The sequence below is a fragment of the Salmo salar genome, chromosome 04 (genome assembly GCF_965601325.2).
Source record: "Salmo salar chromosome 04, fSalSal1, whole genome shotgun sequence".
Lineage (NCBI taxonomy): Eukaryota > Metazoa > Chordata > Actinopteri > Salmoniformes > Salmonidae > Salmo > Salmo salar.
In genome coordinates this window covers 30,637,521-30,665,518 of record NC_138294.1, presented here as the reverse complement: position 1 = coordinate 30,665,518, position 27,998 = coordinate 30,637,521, and the positions used below count along the sequence as shown (strand labels likewise).

Sequence of the window (27,998 nt, the reverse complement as noted above, 5' to 3'; positions counted from 1 at the left end):
TGTTCTACCTGGATGGAATGGAAACAAAAAGGGTTCTTCAAAGGGTTTGCCTACGAGGCCAGTCGAATAACCCTTTTAGATTCTAGATAGCATTTTTTTCTTCTAAGAGTGTAGGCACTAGACACTTTTACACTCATACCAATCTCCAGATTGCACAACAAAAAGATCCTGGTTGTCATCACAACAACAGAAAAGCACTATTGCTGCACAGCTCCAGGAGCTCTGCTCAGTGAGCTAACATTGTGCCAAAATACAAATGCTGAGAGAATGTTTTTATTTTAATAATTTATATGTAATAGTATTTTTAACATATTTGAATATACAACAAACTGTTGATTCAATGTCCTTGTTAGTACATGACAAGACGAATTCCTGCTGAAAAAATATAGTTATTCTAAGTGTTAACAGGCCCCTGTTAAAGTGCTGTTATGTGTCTGACGTGACCTACATGAGTGAAAGCACCAATGACGCTGTGATAGCATTATGACAAGGAGAGCAAGGTCCACTTTCCTAAAACAAAACAAAAAAGTCCATCAACAGACACTATGACACTTTTCATGGTTATGACAAAGTTATGTAGTCTTGACAGGTATCCTTATGCTTTTGCTATAGCAATTGACATTAGTGGGCAAGTGGAAACAACTTGTTAAGTTATAAAACTGTTTCCAATACATAGTTACTTTTCCATATACATTTGAGTAATTTCGCAGACGCTCTTATCCAGAGCGACTTACAGTTGGTGCGTTTATCTTAAGGTAGCAAAGAGAAACATAACATATCACAGTCATAGTAATCAAAACATTTTCCTCATGTAGCTATCAGTAAAGTCAGTACTAGTAAGACAAGACAAGTACAAGTGTTAGTTCAAGAAAGGGAAGAAAGGTGTTTGTTTTTTCTTCTCATTATGTCATGACATTTGTTATGTCATGTAAATGACAATATTATGACACTGTTCAAGTCCATGCAAAACCATGGACAGTTTTTTAAATAGTGATACCCCAGAGAGTCAGGTCTGAGTCTAAGGGTTTCTTCTGTGCCAGAAGTGATGAACTAGCAGAGCGATCGTAGCCACAGCCACCAGGGCAGACAGGACTGATCGCCCCACCAACTCAGTCAGGGTGATGCACCGGGCACAGTCACTGGAGTCTGAGTGAGAGAGACACACAGACAATGAGAGTCACATTACGCATATCAACTGATACAATATCAGTATGCTGTGGATTGTTGACATACCTGCATGTTGCAGACAGTGCTCCTCAATGCTGAGTTTGGTTGTCTGGTTACTGACAGGGTTGGTTGCTACACAGCTGTAGGTGTCACTGTTTGTTCCTTTAATTTCCAGAGGGAGAGACAGGTCGGCCTGATGGGGACTACTTGTATTGTTCAGTTTCTCCTCTCCTCTGTACCAGGACAAGGTTACCTCTTTCCCGTTCGCCACAGAACACACCACAGAACAGCTCCCACTGACCAACCGACTGTCTACTGAGGGATTATGTGGGGTGTTTCTGATGTTAGGAGTAGGCACTGAAGCTGGGACACCAGGAGAGACCAACAGTTACTACAGTGATTACAGGACATAACATTGACTAAAAGTCACATTTATCATGAACAATAGGAAAGGGAATTTGTGGATTTACCATGAACAACTTCACTCTAAATACAGATCTTGTTCGATGTTGATTGAAAACTGGTCTCTTGCTTTGATATAAAACACACTCACCGTAGACAGTGAAAATGAAATTGTGGTAGGTGACCAGTTCACTGATGACTTGAAGCTGATAAAGTCCAGCGTCGTTGATGGTGAGGTTTCTGACGGTGAGAGATCCAGTCTCTCTGTCCAGCTGTAGTCTGCCTTGGAATCTCCCTTTGTACTCAGTTATAATTTCTCCTCTGAAGACCTGAAGACTCTCAACAATGAATATGTCTGGACTGTCTGGTCCAAATATCCATAATATCTTTGCGTCACTCTGTAGTTTGGCAAGTCCAGTGTGTAGAGTGACAGTCTGCCCTTCTCTCCCTCTCAGTGGCTTCACTTCCTCCTTCAGATCTGAAACACAGTAACACATTCGATAAGTCACCCACCTAGTCTAAGAAGAGTTCACACATCAGGGGCCTGAGTCCAGACCACACAGGAAGAGCCAAGCTTACTCTTTGTGAACAAACAGGAAATTCTAACAGCTTTTGACTACTACAATCGCCATTGCTCTGTCTAAAAAAGAAAAATGAATGTGGACATTTTCTTGATTCATCAATATAACACCATATTTTAAGTACACAATAGGAAAATCAATCAAAAATGTAAAAAAAAATCACAAAAGCTCTGACAAAGGCCGCGAGGCCGATACGTAAAGCTTATTAAATATCAGTGATACTATCAAGAGCAGTGAGCGGTTTCCCTTTTCCTTCATCAAGTACACAATAGGAGAAATGCCACATCAATTAAAGTTGTATTCAGGTATTATATTATGTGCATCAGTAAAATAGGAACACAAAGGACATATTAGATGATACAGGCTTATTCCCTCTTATTGCTACCTTTAGTATTGTATTTAACTGATATCTTTCAACCACTAATAAGCATAGTTTAAATACTTTGATTTAAATAAAATATCCTCGTCATAACAAAATAACAGAACATTGCTGTAAAAACCTGTTTAAAAAATTGTTTATGCTACCTGCCACAACGAAAAGCAAGAGAGTAGGTATTAAATAGCGTACCATCTTCTTAGTCAGTCCAACATCTATCTGGACGTAACTAAACTGATAAGACTTATTCCCAGTGGTGTTTGACTTCCTGTCTGTCCCCACAGGGGAGGTGGAGTCACCTCATCTACAACCTTAATCTCTCAGTTCATATATGAGTACTGCATTAGTTTCCACTGGGTGGCATAGATGATATACAATAGGGGTGGCAGGTAGCCTAGTGGTTTGAGCGTTGGACTAGTAACCGAAAGGTTTGCAAGATCGAATCCCCGAGCTGACGAGCTACAAATCTGTTATTCTGCGCCTGAGCAAGGCAGTTACCCCACTGTTCCTAGGCCATCATTTATAATAACAATTTGTTCTTAACTGACTTGCCTAGTTAAATAAAGGTAAAATATGGTACTCTGGCCTTCATAAGACATTGATGGGTCTGAAATAGGGGTATGCTTAAATGAATTGTTGGACACTATTACAGAAATGGGAGTTCAGGGACACCCTGGTGGTCTTTGACCATCAGTACCACTGGCTTGTCTGTGCTCCATGAGGATGAGTCGATGCCGTTTCATCTGTAAGTGTTTGTTGCCTTTGTGATCTCAACAATAATATCCACTGGGTGGCAGCATTGTACAAAGTAAAGGAGTATTCAAGGGTTATATCTGTGGTGGTTTCTCTGGCTACCAAAATAAAGGCCCATTTACACACACTATGTAAATATTGTCCATCATTATAATAAATATGTTCCACCCTGATTTAGTTTATGAAGAATAGTTATTTTGCACCTTTACTACCTGAGGTGAATTCAAAGAATATGTAAAGTGCTGACACATTCCAGATCAATGTTTTATTATAAATGATGTCGTTTACTGTAAGACAATGACAGGTCTGCATTGGATGAGTCTCACGCATAAGCAATGATGTTTGAGAATTCAGATCGTTAACAACAGCAGAATTTTGGAAAAAGATGCTTCAATCTACATACAGTACAGTGGCAAGAAAAAGCATGTGAACCCTTTGGAAATACCTGGATTTCTGCATTAATTGGTCATAAAATGTGATCTGATCCATCTAGGTCACAACAATAGACAAACACAGTCTGCTTAAACTAATAACACACAAACAATTATATGTTTTCATGTATTTATTGAACACACCGTGTAAATATTCACAGTGCAGGGTGGGAAAAGTATGTGAACACTTGGATTTAATAACTGGTTGACCCTCATTTGGCAGCAATAACCTAAACCAAACTTTTTATGTAGTTGTGGATTAGACCTGCACAACGGTCAGGAAGAATTTTGGACCATTCCTCTTTACAAAACTGTTTCAGTTCAGCAATATTCTTGGGATGTCTGGTGTGAACTGCTATCTTGAGGTCATGCCACAGCATCTGAATCGGTTTGAGGTCAGGACTCTGACTGGGCCACTCCAGAAGGCGTATTTTCTTCTGTTGTTGATTTACTTCTGTATTTTGGGTCGTTGTCCTGTTGCATCACTCAACTTCTGTTGAGCTTCAATTGGCGGACAGATAGCCTAACATTCTCCTGTAAAAATGTCTCGATAAACTTAGAAATTCATTTTTCTGTCGTTGACAACAAGCTGTCCAGGCCCTGAGGCAGCAAAGCAGCCCCAAACCATGATGCTCCCTCCACCATACTTTACAGCTGGGATGAGGTTTTGATGTTGGTGTGCTGTGCCTTTTGTTCTCCACACATAGTGTTGTGTGTTCCTTCCAAACAACTCAACTGTAGTTTCATCTGTCCACAGAATATTTTGCCAGTAGCGCTATGGAACATCCAGGTGCACTTTTGCCATTTTCAGACAGCTGTTTTTTTGGACAGCAGTGGCTTCTTCCGTGGTGTCCTCCCATGAACACCATTCTTCTTTAGTGTTTTACATATCGTAGACTCGTCAACAGAGATGTTAGCATCTCCGATCCATGGTTGTGGCCCCCAGGCGTTTCCCGATGGATGTACGTTGCCCCTGATCCTACATCCTACTGCCCAATGGCTATCACTGCCACATTTGTAGCAACGCTGGCAAGTCTGTTGACCAGTCTCATAACAACCTTTTCATTTCTCTCTGTTGGTTGCACTTGGTTTTCTGTTGGAGCGATTCCTAACTTAACTGTCACCCTGGCCCTGCACTGACTGTACTAATGAGTTCATCACTGGTGTTAATATTCTGGAGATGCACTGTCATCTCTACCCTGACATTAACATTTGTTAATCCAGTAACAATGGCCTGCGGGCATTGGCTCTTGACTAACTCTGTGCCATATTTCAGTCCTGATTGGGCTCGAGCTGAGGTCAAAGACTCGGACTAGGAAGTCCAAGGCAGACTCTCCCAGCTCTTGTGTTGCCTTGGTCAACTTGTGATACAGTTCAGCAGCGTCCTTCTCTGCATAATGTGTCCTCAAGATTTGCCTTAGTGTGTAGAGTGTCATGTCTGTTTTTCCCTCCAGATAACTCCACATTTTAAACCCTGGGCTCACAGCTCTGATTACTGCTTCTATGATTTCTAATTCATTGTACCCTTTTCTCCATCCATTTTCAATTTGATGTTCTAGGCTGCTGAAGCTGAGCTTATCTTAATGATTCTGATCTCCTATCTGCCCAAGGATTTTAAAATCTTTATAACTGGACATACTCACTCCATTCTCTCTCTGTGGCAGGTGCCTTTCTGGAGCTGAGACCACTTCTCTGCTGGGCTGAAGGCCCCCTCCCTCCTCTTTTCGTCCTGCTGCAGCTCCCGTCTCTCCGCTGGGTTCGCTGTCCACTTGCATCGTTGGCGCCGACTGGCTGGGACTTGTAGGCAGACTTTTCGCAGTATCCTCAGTCCAATATTCCTTTGATTTCGTCTTTCAGTTGAAGCAGCCAAGACTTTCCCTCATCCTCTGATTCCATTAAATCCTCCTTCTCACAGTAATCTTACATCAATTTGCGCCGCAAAGCGTGATGGCTCTTTTCTTTGACTTCAGAGTCAGCAACACCTATTCCACAACATACACACAAGTGTCATAAATTGTCCTCAGTTAAAGTCCATAAACTCTGTTCGATTTCACCCAACAAAGTTTCCCGCTCTCGACTCATATTGTCCTACTCACGTGGCAACAACGACAATGCAGCCAATGGCAAGATAGCTACAATCCGTTTGGTGTTTAGCCTGCTAATGTTAGCAAGCTAGCTACTCTCCCAATGTCGCTCACTCGTTGTTGTTCAAGGAATATGGGCTGGTGCTCACGTGAAAATAAATCTCAGCGGAGCCAACAAATGTGTTACCCTTTCTATGAGCTTATAATATAAACTACAACGCGAAAGGTACTGTTTACTTGACTTTGAATCATGACAGCACATGTAACAGCAGTTTACAGCACTTTTTGTTCATTTTGCTTCCTCTCCCCAGTTCACTTAAACTATATTTCTTTATTTCCCATGGGCTTCACCATGAGTACCCCCTAGTGACTGGAATAAAACTGTATTAAGCCCCTTGCATATCGGCAAGCCTATACATTTGCTTTATCTATTGTATAGCCTATTGTCCTTGTCCTTTTAAAACCCCATTTCCCACGAATTAAGGAGCACAAAAATTATACAGCTCTGCCAAGACCTTCCACTTTGCCTCACACAAAAGATGTGGGTGAGAACAGGGCTGCTGGTCTGGTTGAGTCTGTTTTCTCTCCACTGTACCAGAACAGGGTAGAATCTCTCCCGTTGTCCACAGAACACACCACTGAACAGCTCTCACTGTCAGGGGAAATGGCCAGTTATGATACCAGATGACATGGAGTACAAGGAGTGTAATGTAATAGCTGAACGCAAATTGTAAGAAGCATTCCAAATTATTTTTTTTAAATAAAATAAAAAATGTCCCGGTGTGTCAAATTTGCATGTAGCCTAAATTAGCCTAGGCCTGTGCCTTATGAGAAAATATATGAGTCCAATTGTCTTATGAAACATGACAATGTTCTAATTTACAAGTAACCGTGTCACATGGAGATGCGAAATTTAGACTATATGATGCTAACTGGCAGCTTCGATTTATTTTTTATTTTTTTATTAATAGGCTACAGGGAGCGCCCTTGCCCCATAGCCTATTGGCATAGGCTTCTCTCTTCATTGGTGTTTGATGCGCTATTTAGCCTACTTAAATAGGCTACACAAAAACATTTTGAGTCAATCAGGTAGCAAATATTTTCATGTAGGCTATTTATTTATAGGTCTATTTTAGAAATTAACCACGTTTTACTCCAAACTGTTGGGCGTGCTTGGTAAGGCTAAAGCAACCGAAAGTTGATGTTAGTGAAGTAGGGGGAGGTGCATCTGCTCCTCCATGGCTGTTAGCAAGCTAACGTTACCTACAAATTCATTTGTATTTTTTTTTAACAGTGCTAAATACATCAAGATAGCTAGCCAATATGAAGTTGGGCAGCTGGTGATATAAAAAATTATTAAATATCTATCTATACAGTATGTAAAGTCGGCTAGATAGCTAACTAGTGTTAGCTACGTTAGCAGCTCATTTGAGTTAGCCCGCACTGTTGCTAGTTAGCAAATAAAACATGTTTTGGGAAAACATTTTAGAAATGTATTTACTTACTAGTACTTGAATAGGTCCTCCCAGTCATGTGGACGATTGGAAACAGGGCAGCAACGTTTGTCACCAGAGCGTTTTAGACCATATTACTATGTAACGTGAACTATTTACCCATTTAATAACCAGACCTTCATACGAACTTGCTATGCTGCATTCTTGAAGCACAACCGAAAGTGCTGCTATATGCTGCCCAAAAGCGAGCCACTCTGGGCGGGCTAAGACGAGCGATTCTGAGGTGAACTAGAACTGCAGGTGTTGTGCAGAAAAGCTCGCCCCCAGAATCGGATTGGCTGAAAGTGCCATTTCACTTAGTTGAGACAGAGACGGATGCGCTCCAGAGGTGCTAATGTAAAGCAAGTCAATAGACTGTTAAAGTCCCAGCAGTAGAGAACTGGAAAATGACAACGCTTCAATATTTGGGAATATCAGTTATTTTCATCATCGGTGAGTAGGCTATTCCTATAGAAGTTGTACTTCGTGTTGGTGTTTGTTACTGCTGTAATATAAAGGCAGTTATTCTCATAATGTATAGACCTATGGTTATTCATGTATACCTTTAATTCAAAAACCAAATCAAATTTTATTGGTCACATACACATATTTAGCAGATGTTATTGCGTGTGTAGCGAAATGCTGGTGTTCCTAGCTCCGACAGTGCAGTAGTATCTAACAATTCACAACAATACAAAAATCTAAAAGTCAAAGAATGGAATTAATAAATATATAAATATACATTTTAGGACGAGCAATGTCGGAGTGGCATTGACTAAATACAGTAGAATAGAATACAGTATATACATATGAGATGAGTAAAGCAGTATGTAAACATTATTAAAGTGACTAGTGTTCCATTATTTAAAGTGGCCGGTGTTTCTAGAATTCAAACATGTCTATAATATATGGGGCAGCAGCCTCCATGGTGCAGGGTTGAGTAGCCGGGTGGTACCCTGCTAGTGATGGCTATTTAACAGTCTGATGGCCTTGAGATAGCTGATTTTCAGTCTCTCGGTCCCAGTTTTGATGAACCTGTACTGACCTAGCCTTCTAGATGACAGCAGGGTGAACCGGCGGGGTGAACTGTCTCGTCATTGTTGGTAATCAGGCCTACTACTATTGTGTCGTCTGCTAACTTGACGATTGGAGGCGTGCATGGCCATGCAGTCATGGGTGAACAGGGCGTACAGGAGGGGGCTGAGCACCCACCCGTGTGGGGGCCCTGTGTTGAGGATCAGTGAAGTGGAGTTGTTTCCTACCTTCACCATCTGGGGGCTGCTGTCAGGATGTCCCGGACCCAGTAGCACAGGGCGGGGTTTAGATCCAGGGCCCCGAGCTTAATGATGAGCTTGGAGGGTACTATGGTGTTAAAGGCTGAGCTATAGTCAATGAACAGCATTCGGACGTAGGTATTCCTCTTGTCCAGATGGGATAGGGCAGTGTGCAGTGCAATGGCGATTGCATCGTCTGTGGCTCTATTGGGGCGGTAAGCAAATTGAAGTGAGTCTAGGGTGTCTGGTAAGGTAGAGGTGATATGATCCTTAACTAGTCTCTCAAACCACTTCATGATGACAGAAGTGTGTGCTACGGTGATAGTCATTTAGTTACCTTTGCTGTCTTGGGTACAGGAACAATGGTAGACATCTTGAAGCAAGCGGGGATAGGGAGAGATTGAATATGTCAGTTTACACTCCAGCCAGCTGGTCCACGCATGTTCTGAGGACGCGGCCAGCCTTGCGAAGGTAACACGCTTAAATGTCTTATTCACTTCGGCCACGGAGAACGAGAGCCCACAGTCCTTGGGAGCGGGCCGCGTCGGTGGCACTGTGTTATCCTCAAAACGGGCGAAGAAGGTGTTTAGCTTGTCTGGGAGCAAGACATAGGTGTCCGCGACGTGGCTGGTTTTCCCTTTGTAATCCGTGATGATCTGTAGACCCTGCCACATACGTCCCGTGTCTGAGCCCTTGAATTGCGCCTCCACTTTGTCTCTGTACTGACGACCATATTCCCAGTCACTTTCCCGTGGCTATACTCAGAGGCTACCCGAAACCAACCCAACCCCAGAACATATCCCAGTCCACGTGATCAAAACTATCTTGAAGCATGGATTTCGATTGGTCAGACCAGTGTTGAATAGACCTTAGCACTAGTACTTCCTGTTTGAGTTTCTGCCTATATGAAGGGAGGAGCAAAATGGAGTCGTGATCTGGTTTGGCGGGGGAGGGTCTTGTAGACATTGCGAAAAGGCGAGTTGCTAGTGTTTTCCCTAAACGAGTCCTACAGGCAAGGTGTTGATAGAACTTCGATAGCATTTTTCTCAAATAACTTCACAGATCTTCATTGTAAAGGGTTTAAACCAGGGGTCACCAACACGGTGCCCGCGGGCACCAGGTCGCCCCCAGGGACCACATGAGTCGCCCGCAGGCCTGGTCTAAAAATAGCACAACTCACTAGTGGGCTGGGTCTGAAATGTAATTGTATTCTGTTGCTATTCTTTTTAATCACACTTGCATTTATATATATTTAAAAATGACAATATCTTAAAAATATTTTCATTATACATGAGTTTAGATAAGTTTAGGTGAACTCTGACCTACTCTAGTTCAAAGGTCAGTATTGTGCGCGGGAAAAACCAGTGCTCGTGGAGAGTAAGCTAGCGGGCGCAGCGAAGATGGTAGATGAATGCAGTTTCTTGCCCCAAAAACATGGCAGAAAAAAGGAAGAAAACGTATCACTTTCACAACGATTGGGAGGAGGAATTATTTTTTACGACTGTGAAAGAAACCTGCGTGTGTCTCATTTGCGGGGCGACTGTGGCGACGGCAAAGCGGCACAATGTGGAGAGACACTTCACTACGTGTCACAAAAGCTACCATGCTAACTACCCACCGGGAAGTGCACTGCGGGCAGAAAAAGCCCGTGAACTAAAGGCAGCTTTGGGTAAGCAACAGTCTTTTTTTCACGAGGACGGCGAAAAAGTCACAAAAAGCACCCGAAGCCTCCTTTAGAGCTACACATTTTCTGATCAAGAAGAAGAAGGCATTTTCAGATGGAGAAGTTGTCAAAGAAGCAATGATGATAATTGCTAACACTGTACTTAAAGACGAGAAAAATGGAACTGATCTAATCTCCACTCTCTCCGACGTACAATTGGGTTCATCTACGATGGTTAGACGAGTGTCAGCTATGTCTGGTAACTTGGCCGATCAGCTGGACCGGGATCTGGCGAAGTGCAGCTGGTTTGGCATCCAGTGCGACGAGTCCGTGGACAGCAGCAGTATAGCGCAGATGTTAGTTTTTGTCCGGATGGTGTTTGAAGATTTCTCCACAAGAGAAGAACTCCTGGCACTACTGCCCTTAAAGACAACTACGAGGGGAGTTGACATTTATAACACGGTGAAGGAGTTTTTCCTGCAGAAAAAGGTACCATTGGAAAAGCTGGTAGCGGTGACTACAGACGGGGCTCCTGCTATGATCGGCCGACATACAGGTTTCATCGCTCACTGTAAAAGTGACCCAGACTTCCCAAAATGTCTACATTAACATTGCATCATTCACCAGCAGGCGTTATGTGCAAAAGTGATCGGCTTTGAGCACGTGATGACTCCCGTTGAAAAAATCATAAACAACATCCGCTCCAAAGCAAAACAGTACAGGATTTTCAAGGTGCTATTGGAGGAGATGTCAGCTGAATATGGTGACCTGCTGCTACACACAGAAATCCGATGGCTCAGCAGAGGACCACTTCGTTTTTTGTCACTTTTGGGTGAAATCAAAGAGTTCAAGCAGTCCAAAGGCGAAGACGTCTCACTGCTAGAGGACACAGAGTGGACACTTGACCTTGCATTTTTGACGGACATTACTGGGAAACTAAACGACTTGAACTGCAAGGCAAAGGTAAGACTGTTGTTGATCTGATAAGTGCTTTAAATGCATTTAAAGCCAAGATGAACATTTTCTCTGTGGATTTACAGAAAAAAAAAGGTGCTGCACTTTCCCTCTGTGCAGTCGGTGCTGAAAGACAGTGCTTCTGCATCTGAGACATTTGACAAAGTTCCAGAAAAGTACTGTGAAGTCATAAACAGACTTGGGCAAGAGTTTGAGTATAGGTTTTGTGACCTTCATCAGCTTGAGCCATGTGTGTCGTTCATTTCCAATCCTTTCATGAATGTTGACACAATATTATTTGCTGAGCAACTAAGTGCAATGTTCGACTTGGATGCTGGACAGGTGGAGATTGAAATCATAACATTGCAAAAAATGACATCCACCTCAAAGCCTATCAGGCTGCACCAAACTTTTGGTGCCTTGTTGACACAGAAGTACAGTGGAGTATGCACAGCAGCTATGAAGGTTGCTAGCCTGTTTGGTTCAACCAATCTCTGTGAATCAGCGTTTTCTGACATGAACTTCATCAAGAACAAACACAGAACACGCCTCACTGATGCACATCTGAAAGACTCACTCACAATTGCAGTGTCAAGTTACACACCAGATTAGAATACACTGGTGAACAGCATGCAATGTCAGTCTTCCCACTAACAAAGAAACAGATACTAGATGTTGTCAGTGGCAACATGGCAGTGCCATGGCGAAGTCGAATTAAAATATTGAAGAATTGTGTTTAATTTAAAAGTGTGTTAAATGCAGCAGATTTGGTCATTAGTTCAAAATGTGACAAGATTTATTTAAAAATAAGTATATTTTTCTAACATTACATAATTGATAACTTTTTGAAACAGTTCATGATTTGTTAAAAGGGTTTGTCAGTGGCTAGTGAAAATGGGACATTTTTCCTATGAAATGTAGTGATGTAAGTGATCATCTGAAAATTTAACAATTACTGAGATTAAAGTGCTGAATATTGATATCTGTTTCCCACCTTATTGTCATTGTTGATAATTACTGTGAGAAATTATTAACGTGATCAGTGTCTTCACATAGATGAGTATCATTAATCATTATTAATAACGTATAACTAAAGGCAAACTGAGCAAATTTGTTATTTCAGAAGAGCGTATCAAACTGGTAGCCCTTCGTATGACTCAGTACCCATGAAGTAGCTCTCAGTTTCAAAAAGGTTGGTGACCCCTGGTTTAAACACTGTTTCCCATGCTTGTTCAATGAACCATAAACAATTAATGAACATGCACCTGTGGAACGGTCGTTAAGACACTAACAGCTTACAGACGGTAGGCAATTATGGTAACAGTTATAAAAACGTCGGACACTAAAGAGGCCTTTCTACTGATTCTGAAAGACACCAAAAGAAAGATGCCCAGGGTCCCTGCTCATCTGTGTGAACGTGCCTTAGGCATGCTGCAAGGAGGCATGAGGACTGCAGATGTGGCCAGGGCAATAAATTGCAATGTCCATACTGTGAGACGCCTAAGACAGCGCTACAGGGAGACAGGACAGACAGCTGATCATCCTCGCATTGGCAGACCACGTGTAACAACACATGCACAGGATCGGTACATCCGAACATCACACCTGCGGGACAGGTACACGATGGAAACAACAACTGCCCGAGTTACACCAGGAACACACAATCCCCCCATCAGTGCTCAGACTGTCCGCAATAGGCTGAGAGAGGCTGGACTGAGGGCTTGTAGGCCTATTGTAAGGCAGGTCCTCACCAGACATCACCGGCAACAACGTAGCCTATGGGCACAAACGGAGGGTAGGGGAGGTGCATCTGCAACAGCCAGACATTAAAGTTGTTTTCCAACAGCAAGGCTCAGATCAACATCATTGTTGGCATTGTTTATAAAAGGTTCTTTAAATTGTCAAAATAAACATGTATCTAACCCCCATATCACAAACCCACAAACTAAAATCATAATGTGTGTAGGCTACATTGTACAATCACTTAGTGAGGGAGACTCAAATCACATTTATTTGTATATATTCACTGTACACATACATTGCAGCAAATTGGTTTACGTTTCAGTCATGTCTTTGGTCACGTTCGCATGCGTCAAATAAAAGCACCCTAAAGATTGGGTGACAATAGAGCCACCTACAATGTGATGGCTGCAGGATGAAGTTTGTAAAGAGTAAATGCAGAAACTTGAAGTCGACTGCAGTCAAAGCTTCATGACATTTGATCACATGATATTTGTAAAGTTTATGCAGTTGACATGTAGATGCAAGTCGGAAAATGTGTATCCCCAGAATGCAATACATTTGGACTTGACAAAAGGGATCAGCTCGAACGCGCCCATTGAGATGATTACAATGCAAGGCTTATTTTCTCACCGAGTATCTGCGCATGTGCAAGGGTTTGCTTCAGGTTGCTATAAAGTGGTAGCTACGGGACCAAAACAGCAGAGAGTTTAGCCTTGTGCTTCAACGCTACAAGGCCCGGTTTCCCGATAGTGATGGAATTTATGCTTACGAATGTTTTAACGATATTCCAAGAAATATATTATTACCTATGGCTTCAAATATTACGCCGGCTTATTCTAATGCTTACCCTATAATAATGCACTAAATCAAGATTTGGCACATGATTTGCACGTTAGGCTACACATCATGTTATATATTGAGGCAAATTACAGAGCGTACAAGTCTCAAAATATAACTCAATTGATTGAACATGAAATGTTTTTCAATATTATTGGCCCACTGTATTTATATTTTAATGCAGTCATCTCTGTTTTAATTTGAAGCATATTTTTATACACTGCTGGTTTGTATCAATTGCAAAGATAGTGGCATTTTATTTGTAGTCGACTTTGAAGTTATCAGCGTTTAGATTACGAGCTTTTTCAAGTGCAACATTAATTAAAACCTCTTAGTGACCCCTTAACAGGCGGATCCCGTTAGCGGGATCGATTTGACAACAGCCAGTGAAAAATCAGAACGCCAAATTCAAAACAGCAAAAATCTCAAAATTAAAATTTCTCACACATACAAGTATTATACACCATTTTAAAGATAAGATTCTCCTTAATCTATCCACATTGTCCGATTTCAAAAATACTTTACGGCGAAAGCAAAACAGATTGTTAGGACACCACCTAAACATGAAAAGCCACACAGCCATTTTCCTAGGAGAGACGTCACAAAAAACAGAAATACAGCAAAAATTAAGCACTAAGCACTAACCTTTGATGATCTTCATCAGATGGCACTAATAGGACTTCATGTTACACAATACATGTATGTTTTGCTCGATAAAGTTCATATTTATATTAAAAACCCAATTTTACATTGGCGCGTAATGTTCAGAAATGTTTTTCCTCCAAACCTACCGGTGAATGAGCACAATGAGCACACATTTTACAGAAATACTCATCATAAACTTTGATCAATATACAAGTGTTATGAACAGAATTATAGATACACTTCTCCTAAATGCAACCGCTTTGTCAGATTTCCAAAAAGGTTCACGGCGAAAGCACAATTTGCAATAATCTGAGTACAGCCCAGATGACACTAACAACTAGCAAACAGAAACCCGCCATCTTGGAGTCAATAAAACTAAGAAATGATATTATAAATATTCACTTACCTTTGATTATCTTCATCAGAATGCACTCCCAGGAATCCCAGCTCCACAATAAATGTTTGATAAAGTTTATTTTTATGTCCAAATACAGCCATTTTGTTCGCGCTTTAGGTTCACTATCCAAATCCACAACGTGTGTGCTTACTTAGTCCAGACAAAAAGGCCAAAAAGTTATACTACAGTTTGTAGAAACATATCAAACGGTGTATAGAATCAATCTTTAGCTTGTTTTTAACATATATCTTAAATAAAATTCCAACCGGACCTATCCGTTCTCTTCAGGAGTGAATATGAACTCGGCTCGCTCCCAAGTCTCTGCGCGTGACTGAACCCATGCTTTATAATGGGACACCTACTTCCTTGGGCTGTTATTCCCTTCAAATTCACCATAGAATTCTCAAACAAGGTTCTAAAGACTGTTGACATCTAGTGGAAGCTTTAGGAAGTGCAAAAGGAACCCTAAGTCACTGTATACTGTAAAGGCAATCACTTGAAAAAACTACAACCTCAGATTTCCCACTTCCTGGTTGGATTTTTCTCATGTTTTTGCCTGCCATATGAGTTCTGTTATACTCACAGACATCATTCAAACAGTTTTAGAAACTTCAGAGTGTTTTCTATCCAAATCTACTAATAATATGCATATCCTACCTTGTGGGCCCGAGTAGCAGGCAGTTTAATTTGGGTACGTTTTTCATCCGGACGTGAAAATACTGCCCCCTATCCCTAAGATTTCTTTGGGAAACAGCGCGGAGATTTAAAGATGTTCCTATGAAGGTTCTAACTTTTTGGGGGGCTTTTGGGAAACCGGGACCAGGTTGTGGCAATTGACCCACTACTACAGTGTTCTTTGTGCGTCTACGATATCTCGCTGCATTATGCCGAATTCAAAACTACTGAGAACTCGGAACTCTCCGACTTCAATGCGCTCAAGACAACTGGGAACTCGGGGGGGGAACGAAATCCGACTGGATCGTTTTGAATTTTGAACGGTCTTCCAACTCGGAATTCCAACTCGGGAACCCGGGACCCTTTCTAGAGATGAAGTTCACTGATGTCATGATTTTCCAAGTTGTCTTGAACACACAATTACTGCCTCACAGCTGCATGAAGTGACATCCCCTAAAACATAAATGTCTCATAGCCTCCCACAAATAGGCAACTTTCTGTCACTAACACTAAAACGAAATAATATAAAAATGAAAAATAAATGTTTTTATAAAATGTAAAGTGGATCTGAAAACTAACTTAAACTGAACTGAATTTCAAATTAAAATCTTAAAATGAATTTAAAAAAATGTAAACAAAACTATAGTAACCTTGACACACACACAATATGATTTGTGCCCTTTGTCTTTGCTACTGAACAACACATTCATATTTCATTCTTTTGATTCCAGATCTGTTGGGAGATGTGAATGCTGAAGTGAATATATTGACACAGAGAGAGGGGCAGTCTGTCACTCTACACACTGGACTAACTGGACTACATGTTGATACGATATTTTGGGTCTTTGGTCCAGTCATTCCAAACACCTCAATAGTTGAGAGTCAGGTCATCAGAGGAGAGAACATCACAGAATTCAAAGGAAGATTCTCAGACAGATTGCAGCTGGACAGAGAAACTGGATCTCTCACCATCAGAAATCTCACCCTCAACAACTCTGGAGTTTATCAGCTAGACATTTTCAATACACACAAAACATCTCAGAGATTCAACCTAACTGTCTATGGTGAGTGTTGGTTTTATATATAACAGTGTTTCAAGTGGGACCTAATGCCCATACCTTACAGTCATAGGTGTGACACAAAACATTATACAGTGCCTATAATATTCACCCCAACTGGACTTTTTTCACATTTTGTTGTGTTACAAAGTGGGATTGACATGGATTTAGACCAATATAATTGTTTTGTCATTGATCTACACAAAATACTCCATAATGTCAAAGTGAAAAGAAAACTATAAAATGTTCACCCTCTTTGTTAGGAGAAGCCTAAAATAGTTCAGGATTAAGATTGGCCTAACAGATCACATACTCTGTGTGAAATAATATAATATGATTTTTGAATGACTGCCCCTTCCTCTGTACCCGATAGGCTGCATACAATATCTGAAGGTCCCTCAGTTGAGTAGTGAATTTGAAGCACAGATTCAACCACACAGACCAGGGAGATGTTCCAATGCCTCATTAAATCCATTCCATTTTATAGCACAATAAAATGCTTATTATAGGCACTTTATTATTATTATTATTATATAAAGAGGCTATATTATAATGCTAGCCAAGTTGTAGCAGGTTTTTTCATTCACTTTGGCACATTGTTTAGATGTAAGGTATATTTTCAAAACTCTTGGTACAACACTTGTAATGCCCCGTCTTATGTTCTGAACCTTTCATTGAGGATTCATTGGAGGTCAAAATATCTTTCAACCCTGAGTCATTCTTCAAAAATAACAGAGGATAAATAACATTTCCCATTTGTTTATCAAACTTTGGAGCATGTTGAGAAAAAAAATGTCAGTCTTACAGCAGCAGTATCCTTATACAGTACATACGTAGAATAAATCGTCAGATATAGGAGTATTGTGGCATGTATTGTAAAACAGAAGCCTACAGTAAAAGGTATTGATGTAGTATACTGTATGCCATTTTTGCCCCAAGCAACATTGCACAATATCAACTTTTCTGTGTGAGTTGTTGCCGTAACTGCTACAGTATCATCACCTAAAATCATCAGCTGATATTTACCACCCGGTGGCCTAAAATGCTCTGTCTGATCATGTATTTAGCCTACTTATCGAAACTTACAACTACAATGTGATCATGTGTAACAATTCAAACGTGAAGGTATATCAAAACTAATATTTAACGATTACCTTGTTTATTGTCCATTTCCTGGTCCGAGTTTTGACTGTCAATCAGTGGGTGCATTTGAGTTCATGGTTTATTCAGTGTATCCTACGGTTATAATGGAAGTAGCTTATGCCAGAGGAGGCTGGTGTGAGGAGCTATAGGAGAACGAGCTCATTGTAATGGCTGTAATTAAATTAATGGAACAGAGTTAAACGTGGTTTCCATATGTTTAACGTGTTTGATACAGTTCCAGCCATTACAATGAGCCCGTCCTCCAATAGCTCCTCACACCAGCCTACTTCCATTATACCCGTTGGATACACAAGCACAGATTTTGGTGCTTAGAGTTGTGAAAATGTACCACATACTTGTGAAAATTGCACCAAAGTGATAAAAAAAAACTGAATGTGCTCACCACACTTTTGTTACTAGTGAGAGTTGTCCTCCTACCCAGAGGACTGATATTAATGACATGAATCTCTGTTAAATCGTTGTATTTTAATATCCCAGCTCCAGTACCACTTCCTCAAGTCCAAAAAATCTCTGAAGGTGATGTTCTGGACAGTTCATCAGAGAAGGGGAGCTGTTCAGTGGTGTGTTCTGTGGAGAACCAGATAGATAGGACCCTGTCCTGGTACAGAGGAGAGAAGAGACTCAACCAGACCAGCAGCCCTGACCTCTCCACCAACCTGTCTCTCTCTCTGGAGATAAAGCTAAAGGACAAAGATATCTACAGCTGTGTGGCTGCCAACCCAGTCAGCAACCAGACAACCAAACTCAACATTGAAACGCTCTGCCTTCAGTTTGTAGGTATGTCATTAATGGTAATGTGCAGCATTTTTTTTGTTATTGGACTGGTTAATTAGTTTACTAGGATCCCCATTCACTGCTATTCTTCCAGCGCTGGGGGTTAGACACCATATAAAACAATAATATTTATCGACAGGAACAGCCCACACAGACAGCATTCAGTTAACATATTTTTGTTGTTGATTAAATTAAGCAAAAAAGTAGAACAATTTAGCAACACTATCAAATTAAATTATGAGAAGAAACAGGGTAAAGTGTAAATATTGTTTTGGGACTCATCAATTTGTTTCCTGTTTTTATTTTGACAGAGTCTGGTCCTAATCTAACCACTATCATTGTGATAGTCCTTGTAATAGTCCTAACGTTATTTATTGGAATATGCTGCATATGGGAAAAGAAAGATATTAAAGGTAAGTGACATACTACTTGAGTAGCCTAAAGACAAAGTTCTCCTGTCATGGTTGATATGGCATTTCTGATTATGCTCCTTTTTCTATGGATGCATTCCACAAACAAAGAGCAGTGTTGAAGTACGCAATTGTTTTTGTGCTCACTGTACAGGGTGCTGTGTATCCACCTCAGGGAGTCCAGAAGAGGAGGACTCTGTGGTGTAGCCTACTCTGTCAGACCCTGCATTTCACCTTCTTCCCCACTGAAGAAAGAGAACTCATTAGACTGCATCCCTGCCACTGTAAAAACAGGATGCACATTTTGACATGAACAAAGGATGTGTTTTATGCAGCAAATAATCACTCATCATTTTCAGAGCTGATCTGATTGGTCAGAAGACCAATTAGTGTGTGTGTGTGTGTGTGTGTGTGTGTGTGGTGGGGGGGGTCAGAATTGGGATGCCTGTCTAAATGTTGTCAAATCTCCTGAGGGCTACAGATGCATTGATTTAAAAGTTACTTTTCAAAATGCCTGTGCTGCAGCAGTGGTACATCATAAATGTGACAAACTCTCTCACAGGGTGACACCTAGTGGCAAGTTTGTTTGCGATCATCTAACAATAACCCATGTAATAGTGAACTTCCTGAAATATGCCCCTGACAAGGCAGTTATATAAAACATCTGCTGCAAAGTGGATAAGAGCCATTTTGTATGTAGAAAATAAAATGTATAGAACTCATTTAGGGTGATTTTATGACTATGTAGAATGTATAGAAAATTAGTACTATTAAATGGAAATAATCCATATTTATTACGGTATTAGAAGCCTCCAACTGGGCTCACCACATCATTTCAATATGGACATTTGGGTAATAATTGGTTCAGATGTTGATCAGTAGATTTCAAACTTTATTCACCGACTATCAAAGGACAGACAGAAGTTTTGAATTCCCAATATGTTATATGCTTTCAACCATCTAAACGCACAACCACAATCAAATGGAAAAACAATGTCTGATTTTTGGTTCAGTTGTCATTGAAATGTGTTATCACTGTGCATTCAACCATTTAAAAGCACAACAAAGTTCAAATGGGAATACATTTTGTATTTATGCAAAATATCACTTTCATCTAATAGCACCAGATAGTTACATTACAATTACAGTATATTTTAATGCTTCTGTGACATCACAGTGCTGTTCATTTCAATGTAATTCTCATGTTTGAAAATCACTTTTGATGATGCCATCACATAGCTTTTTAAAATGTATATATTATTTCTAGAAAACGTATAAATGCGCCATTTTCACATATGTAGAGACTGGTATTGTGATGGAGATAATGAAAATGAGGTTGAAAAGTGGTGGAATTGCCCTTAAGCTTTTGACTATTTACTGTATTACAAAAGTTATATTGAACTGTGTTTGGTTGACAACGGAACCAAATATCAACATTTAAAAGATAATGTATGTATCTAATTGTTGGATAGTTTCATCTGAGCAACTGGCTCAATCCTATTATTTAACTTCCATTTTTGGTTTATTTGGAGACGTAAATCCAACATATCACTTGTTAACTTGTCGACAAGTTAATAGACTATTTACTGTATTACATGACTGATAATGAAATGTTGCCAATGCAACCAATTATCAACATTTGAAGGAGTTGTATCTTTTGTGTCACTGACTTAGTCTGGCTTTAATTCCAGTTCCTCTACAAATTAATAATTGACACGTCAGATTCACATCTCCACCTCAACCAATAATCAAAGTTAAAGAATAGCACTAAATCAAATCAAACTTTATTTGAGGTGCAGTTAATGTTTGATTGGTTTGATTTAGTCATATTCTTCATTTTTGGTTGAGATGGAGACGTGTTTCTGATGTTAGGAGTAGGCACTGAAGCTGGGACACCAGGAGAGACCAACAGTTACTAACTACAGTGATTACAGGACATAACATTGACTAAAAGTCACATTTATCATGAACAATAGGAAAGGGAATTTGCGGATTTACCATTAACAATTTAACTGTAAATACAGATCTTGTTCGATGTTGATTGAAAACTGGTCTCTTGATTTAAAACATACTCATGTAGACTGTGAAAATGAATTTGTGGTAGGTCACCTGTTCACTGATGACTTGAAGCTGATAAAGTCCATTGTCTTTAATGGTGAGGTTTCTGATGGTGAGAGATCCAGTCTGAGCATCCATCTGTAGTCGGTCTTTGAACAGCGCTGAAACAAAGTTTGGTAAGAGAATTACGGTTTGTGCCGTCATTCTGATTACTCAATTGATTGACCATGACATGGAATCTCGGTTTTCATTTCAAGCATATTTTAATACATTGCTGGTTTGTATCAATTGCAAAGTCAGTGGCAACTTTATTTGTAGTCGAATTTGAAGTTACCAGCGTTAGATTACGAGCTTTTTCAAGTGCAACAACAATAAAGATTGCTTTGGTAAACAGCTCGGAGATTTAAAGATGTTCCTATGAAGGTTCTACTGATTAACTTTTTGGGCCTTTTGGGTAACCGGGACCAGTTGTGGCAATTGACCAAGTTTACTTCGTGTATCTAAGTCATCTCGCTGTCTACACAGACAACTAAGACAAACCCTCAGCGCCGCAATACCGCTCGACCAAACCGAGTATCGCCCAGGTTGGTACACTGTCACAAGTAATAAAAACAAGGACGAAACACAAACGAGATGGTACAATCCAAACCGACTTGGGGTACAGCAGAGCACCCCTGATGGAGAGGCTAGCTAGCTGCTCCAAACTATTGAATAGCTGCGGGTAGACTATACTTCTGCGCTTATACACAAACATAGAGCTCTTACCAAGCGAGCCCTTTCTGGAATCCGCCGATAAAAGGAAGAGGTGAAATTAGCGACGCGGAAAACGTTACCCTGTACACTGGACATCCTAGGGGGGGAAATACGGGGAGGAGCCTACAGTAACCGACTTTGCCGCAACTTAAACTATTAACGGTGCGACCGCCTGAAAGCGTAGTGCAAATAAAGCGGCTGTGAAGAGACCTATGAAGTCCCGGTAATAGAGAACTATACAATGACAACGCTTCAATATTTGGGAATATCAGTACTTTTCATCATCGGTAAGTAGGCTATTCCAATATAAATTGTACTTCGTGTTGGTGTTTGTTTTTACCGCCAAGCCATAAGACTCCTGAACAGGTAATTAAATGGCTACCCGGACTATTTGCATTGTGTGCCCCCCAACCACTCTTTTACGCTACTGCTACTCTCTGTTTATCATATATGCATAGTCACTTTAACCATATCTACATGTACATACTACCTCAATCAGCCCGACAAACCGGTGTCTGTATATTGCCTTGCTACTGTATATAGCTTCGCTACTGTTCTTTTTCACTGTCTTTTTTTACTGTTGTTTTTATTTCTTTACTTACCTATTGTTCACCTAATACCTTTTTGCACTGTTGGTTACAGCCGGTAAGTAAGCATTTCACTGTAAGGTTGTATTCGGCGCACGTGACAAATCCACTGATTTGATTTGTTACTGCTGTAATTTACAGGCAGGTCTCCTCATAATGTATAGGCTAGCCTATTAGATATTGCTTTGGAAAACAGCTCGGAGATTTAAAGATGTTCCTATGAAGGTTCTACTGATGAACTTTTTACTGCTTTTGGGAAACCGGGCCCAGGTTGTGGCAATAGTTTAGTTTGTGGTATCTACGTCATCTCGCTGAGTCTACCTTTAAACCTAACTTATGACCTGACCCATCACCTTATGCATTATGCCGATTTCAAAACTACTGGGAACTCAGAACTCTTCGACTTCAGGGCGTTTATCACAATTGGGAACTCGGAAGAAAACGAGCTCTTACAAGGAAAAATCTTTTGAATTTTGAACTGTCTTCCAACTCGGAATCCAACCCGGGCCTCTTCCTAGAGCTCTGACTTTCCTACCTGAAGTTCATGATTTAAAAAAATATATATATATATTTAAAACATACAATATACTTGCTGGGAAGACGCTAAACAACTACATCACATGTCATGATTTTCCCAGTTGTCTTGAACGTACCATTACCGCCCACATCTGCATGAAAGTGACATACCCCCAAAACACTCAAACAGAAATGGCTCCTAGCCTCCCACAAATAGGCAACTTTCTGTCCCTAACACTAAAACAAATAAAATGAAAAATACATGTTTTTTATAAAACTTAAACTAAATAAAAACTAGTAAAGTGGATCTGAAAACAAACTTAAGCTAAACTTAAAACAAACCATAATAAACTTGACACACACACAGTATGATTTGTGCCCTTTGTCTTTGCTACTGAACAACACATTCATATTTCATTCTTTTGATTCCAGATCTGTTGGGAGCTGTGAATGCTGAAGTGAATATATTGACACAGAGAGAGGGGCAGTCTGTCACTCTCCACACTGGACTAACTGGACTACATGTTGATAAGATATTTTGGTTCTTTGGTCCAGTCATTCCAAACACCTCAATAGTTGAGAGTCAGGTCATCAGAGGAGAGAACATCACAGAATTCAAAGGAAGATTCCCAGACAGACTGCAGCTGGACAGAGAAACTGGATCTCTCACCATCAGAAATCTCACCCTCAACAACTCTGGAGTTTATCAGCTAAACATTTTCAATACACACAAAACATCTCAGAGATTCAACCTAACTGTCTATGGTGAGTGTTGGATAGGCTGCATACAACATCTGAAGGTCCCTCAGTTGAGTAGTGAATTTGAAGCACAGATTCAACCACACAGACCAGGGAGATGTTCCAATGCCTCATTAAATCCATTCCATTTTATAGCACAATAAAATTGTTGTTACAGGCACTATGTAATTATTATTATTATTATTATTATATAGAGGCTATATTGTAATGCTAGCTAAGTTGTTGCAGTTTTTTTTTCAATCACTTTGGCACATTTTTCAGATGTAAGGTATATTTTCTAAACTCTTGGTACAACACTTGTAATGCCCCCTGTCTTATGTTCTGAACCTTTGATTAATCATTCAAGGTCAAAAATCAGGGTCAAAAATCTTTTTACCCTGAGTCATTCATGAAAAAAATCTTTTTTTCTTCAGAAAATAACATGAACATTTAATTTAGGCACTAATATTGTATATCAGAGAATGACATAGGCTCACCATTTAGTAATTTGAATATAACATTTAACCTTATAGCACAGAATACATGATACAATAATTCAAAACGGATATTTTTGAAGTGCTGAATAGAATACAAAATAGAGGATAAATAACATTTTCCATACAGTTTATCAAACTTTGGAGCATGTTGAGATTTTTTATTTTTATTTACAGAAACCGTTTCTTTATACAGTACTGTAACTGCTACAGTATCATCAGCTTAAAGTGTATCAATTCAATTCTGATCTTTACAACACCATTGTAGCGATTGTTATTATGTCCTCAGTCACCTAATCTAAAGCCGTATTATGAATAGGCCTAACCAGACACTGAGAATGGAAACCGTTTATGCGAATCACATGTATGTTCTTATAATAATGTGGGGTTAGTCATGTTATCCGATGTCTTGTTTTTTGATCACCTGTCAAATAAAATAAACCATGTTTAGAGTTTGTGGTCGAACACAGACATGAATCTGTGTTAAATCATTGTTTGAATTTTAATATCCCAGCTCCAGTACCACTTCCTCAAGTCAGAAAAATCCCTCAAGGTGATGTTCTGGACAGTTCATCAGAGAAGGGGAGCTGTTCAGTGGTGTGTTCTGTGGAGAACCAGATATATAGGACCCTGTCCTGGTACAGAGGAGAGAAGAGACTCAACCAGACCAGCAGCCCTGACCTCTCCACCAACCTGTCTCTCTCTCTGGAGATAAAGCTACAGGACAAAGATATCTACAGCTGTGTGGCTGCCAACCCAGTCAGCAACCAGACAACCAAACTCAACATTGAAACGCTCTGCCTTCAGTTTGTAGGTATGTCATTAATGGTAATGTACAACATTTGTTTTGTTATTGGACTGGTTAATTAGTTTACTAGGATCCCCATTCACTGCTATTCTTCCAGCGCTGGGGGTTAGACACCATATAAAACAATAATATTTATCGACAGGAACAGCCCACACAGACAGCATTCAGTTACCTTCTTTTTGTTGTTGATTAAATTAAGACAAAAACTAGAACAATTTAGCAACACTATCAAATTAGATTATGAGAAGAAACAGGGTAAAGTGTAAATATTGTTTTGGGACTCATCAATTTGTTTCCTGTTTTTATTTTGACAGAGTCTGGTCCTAATCTAACCACTATCATTGTGATAGTCCTTGTAATAGTCCGAACGTTATTTATTGGAATATGCTGCATCTGGAAAAAGAAAGATATTAAAGGTAAGTGACATACTACTTGAGTAGCCTAAAGACAAAGTACTCCTGTCATGGTTGATATGGCATTTCTGATTATGCTCCTTTTTCTGTGGATGCATTCCAGAAACAAAGAGCAGTGTTGAAATAGGCAATTGTTTTTGTGCTCACTGTACAGGGTGCTGTGTATCCACCTCAGGGAGTCCAGAAGAGGAGGACTCTGTGGTGTAGCCTACTCTGTCAGACCCTGCATTTCACCTTCTTCCCCAGTGAAGAATGAGAACTCATTAGACTGCATCCCTGCCACTGTAAAAACAGGATGCACATTTTGACATGACCAAAGGATGTGTTTTATGCAGCAAATAATCACTCCTCTACTCTGTACCAACTTCTGTCTACAATTGTATTACCAAATGAAGAATTTTAATACATAAACAAAGAGTCTGTGTTTCCTTTCCATTACTAATGTATGTTTGATAATTATATAGACCTGATCATTTGGTGATGAAATTGACCAACAGTTGAATAAATATTGTTACATTTGTTTGTAAGATAGCCTTAAAGGGCAATTCCGCCACTTTTCAACCTCATATTTATTATTTCCAGTACCAAACCAGTGTCTACAGCGCGTTTCTATGATCTGTGGTTAAAAAATGCTTCTGTGACATCACGGTGCTGCTCACTTCAATGTGAATCCCATGTTTGAAAATCACTGTTTTTGATGTTTTAACTTTTGAAAATGTATAAATGTGCCATTTTCACATATGTAGAGACTGAAACAGTCTGAAACAGAGACTCAAACTTTATTTGAGGTGCATTTAATGTTTGATTGGTTTGATTTAGTCCTATTCTTCATTTTTGGTTGAGATGGAGACGTGAATACCACATATCAATTATGTTAAAATTAGAAACCAACTAAAGCTTGAAACCCTGGGCCTATATGTATTATCTATTTTAACTTGGACCATTTGTTGAATTTTAAACAATAGCTGTTGGTGGCTTTGCAAATGCTATAAAAGGCCTAAATAGTATCATTGATATATGATTTATAAAGTATGGTTATGTTTCATTTGCTCTGTTAAACCTATCCTTTGGAATGACTTTGATAGCAACAGTGAATCTATTTAGTTATTAAGAGATATCTCAATCATTCTCACAATAGCACATTGGTAATAGTCAGTGACAAATATCAAAGCTGGGCTTGGTTAAGACCCTAGATGGGAGACCAAATGGGTAGCTGTAGAAAGATTAACTCTCCAGTAGGAGTTGCTGTCCAGCCTATTGTTTTTCTTCTGATAGTGGATATAATGTTGAAGATCTGATGTTGTTTCAAAGGTACAAAAGCAACATATGTTATATAAGGTTTGTCGATGTTGAAAATTGGTTACCATGATGACACACTGTACACTGAGTGTACAAAATATTAGGAACACCTGCTCTTTCCATGACAGACTGACCAGGTGAATCCAGGTGGAAGCTATGATTCCTTATAGACGTCACCTGTTAAATCCACTTCAATCAGTGTAGATGAAGGGGAGGAGACAGGTAAAATAAGGATTATTTGAAGCCTTGAGACATGGATTGTGTATTTGTGCCATTCAGAAGGTGAATTGGTGAGACAAAATATTTAAGTGCCTTTGAACGGGGTATCGTAGGTTGTAGGTGCCAGGCGCACCGGATTGAGTGTCTCAAAAACTGCAACGGTGCTGTGTTTTTCACTCTCAACAGCTTCCCATGTGTATGAAGAATGGTCCACCACCCAAAGAACATTCAGTCGACTTGACACAACTGTGGGAAGCATTGGAGTCAACATGGGCCAGCATCGCTGTGGAATGCTTTCGACATCTTGTAGAGTCCATGTCCTGACAAATTGAGGCTGGTCTGAGGGCAGAGGGGGGTGCAAATCAATAATAGGAAGGTGTCCATAATGTTTTATAAACTCAGTGTACTCTGGTGGTTGAAATGTTCCCCTCAAAACAACGTTGATGACTTTTTCCAAATCCAATGTATTTTCACGTCACAATACGTTGACAAATTACGTTGAAACAATGTTGATTCAACCAGTTTGTGTCCGATGGGATTTTGTGGTTATTGTGACACCAACTGTGGGTTTGCTAGTATAGTAGCATAAAGGGTTATAGGTAACATAGCATAAGTTGAACTCTAATTAGGACAGTGTATTCATTAGTCGGACACTGTTGCAAAACGTTTAGCAATTGAAACCGTTTCCTCGAAACTGAACTTTCTGCAACAAAAATTAGAGTTTCTATTAGACAAATTCAGGTGGGTCCCTTGCTGTTTCATTCCATTTGCTTCCTTAGAAGGTGCCATGTGGAGCTACAGTTTAAACTGTTTTATATCAAATGTTTATATATCGCTTTATTTGGATTGAATTTACCTTCCACTTGTATCATTGTTTGGCATCAATATCGCTTGGATATTGAGGCCTCTTTCATTCTCACACCGCTGAGGTGTGCAGTTATTCCCTTACAAGGCACAGTCTGTTGCGTGTTAATGTTTTCTTAACTTCAACAGCAACCTCTCATCTCATCTATGGAAATACATATGGACCCAAAACCTGTAGGCAACTTAGCATCTACAAAAGTGTTTTTTGTTTGTTTTATCTGTGCTGAGGAGCAGGGAAACTTTAATCAGCCCAACTGGGTGCTAGGGGTGAGGGGCCAGATAAAAAATAGCCTTTTGGGTTCCAGTTAGAACCCTTTTGGGTTTCATGTAGAACTCTCTGTGGAAAGGGTTCTACATGGAACCCAAAA

At 40.0% G+C, this 27,998-nt stretch overlaps 2 protein-coding genes across 2 annotated transcripts; one reads left to right on the top strand and one right to left on the bottom strand.

Moving 5' to 3' along the window:
- Positions 1-257: 257 nt before the first annotated feature.
- LOC106602655 (CD48 antigen) lies at positions 258-7,327 on the bottom strand. Its single transcript, XM_082973792.1, has 5 exons — positions 7,300-7,327; positions 5,354-5,533; positions 1,721-2,047; positions 1,234-1,530; positions 258-1,146 (listed from the first exon to the last, which is right to left on the bottom strand). Exons 1-5 carry the CDS (start codon positions 7,325-7,327, stop codon positions 1,019-1,021), a joined length of 960 nt encoding a protein of 319 aa, XP_082829918.1. The 3' UTR covers positions 258-1,018.
- Positions 6,841-26,149, top strand: LOC106602656 (T-lymphocyte surface antigen Ly-9). Its single transcript, XM_082973791.1, has 10 exons — positions 6,841-7,740; positions 16,207-16,539; positions 18,175-18,474; positions 18,783-18,884; positions 19,036-19,087; positions 19,407-19,411; positions 23,195-23,560; positions 24,542-24,841; positions 25,150-25,251; positions 25,403-26,149. The coding sequence occupies exons 1-10, from the start codon at positions 7,695-7,697 to the stop codon at positions 25,453-25,455; spliced, it is 1,659 nt and encodes a 552-aa protein (XP_082829917.1). The 5' UTR covers positions 6,841-7,694; the 3' UTR covers positions 25,456-26,149.
- Positions 26,150-27,998: the final 1,849 nt, after the last annotated feature.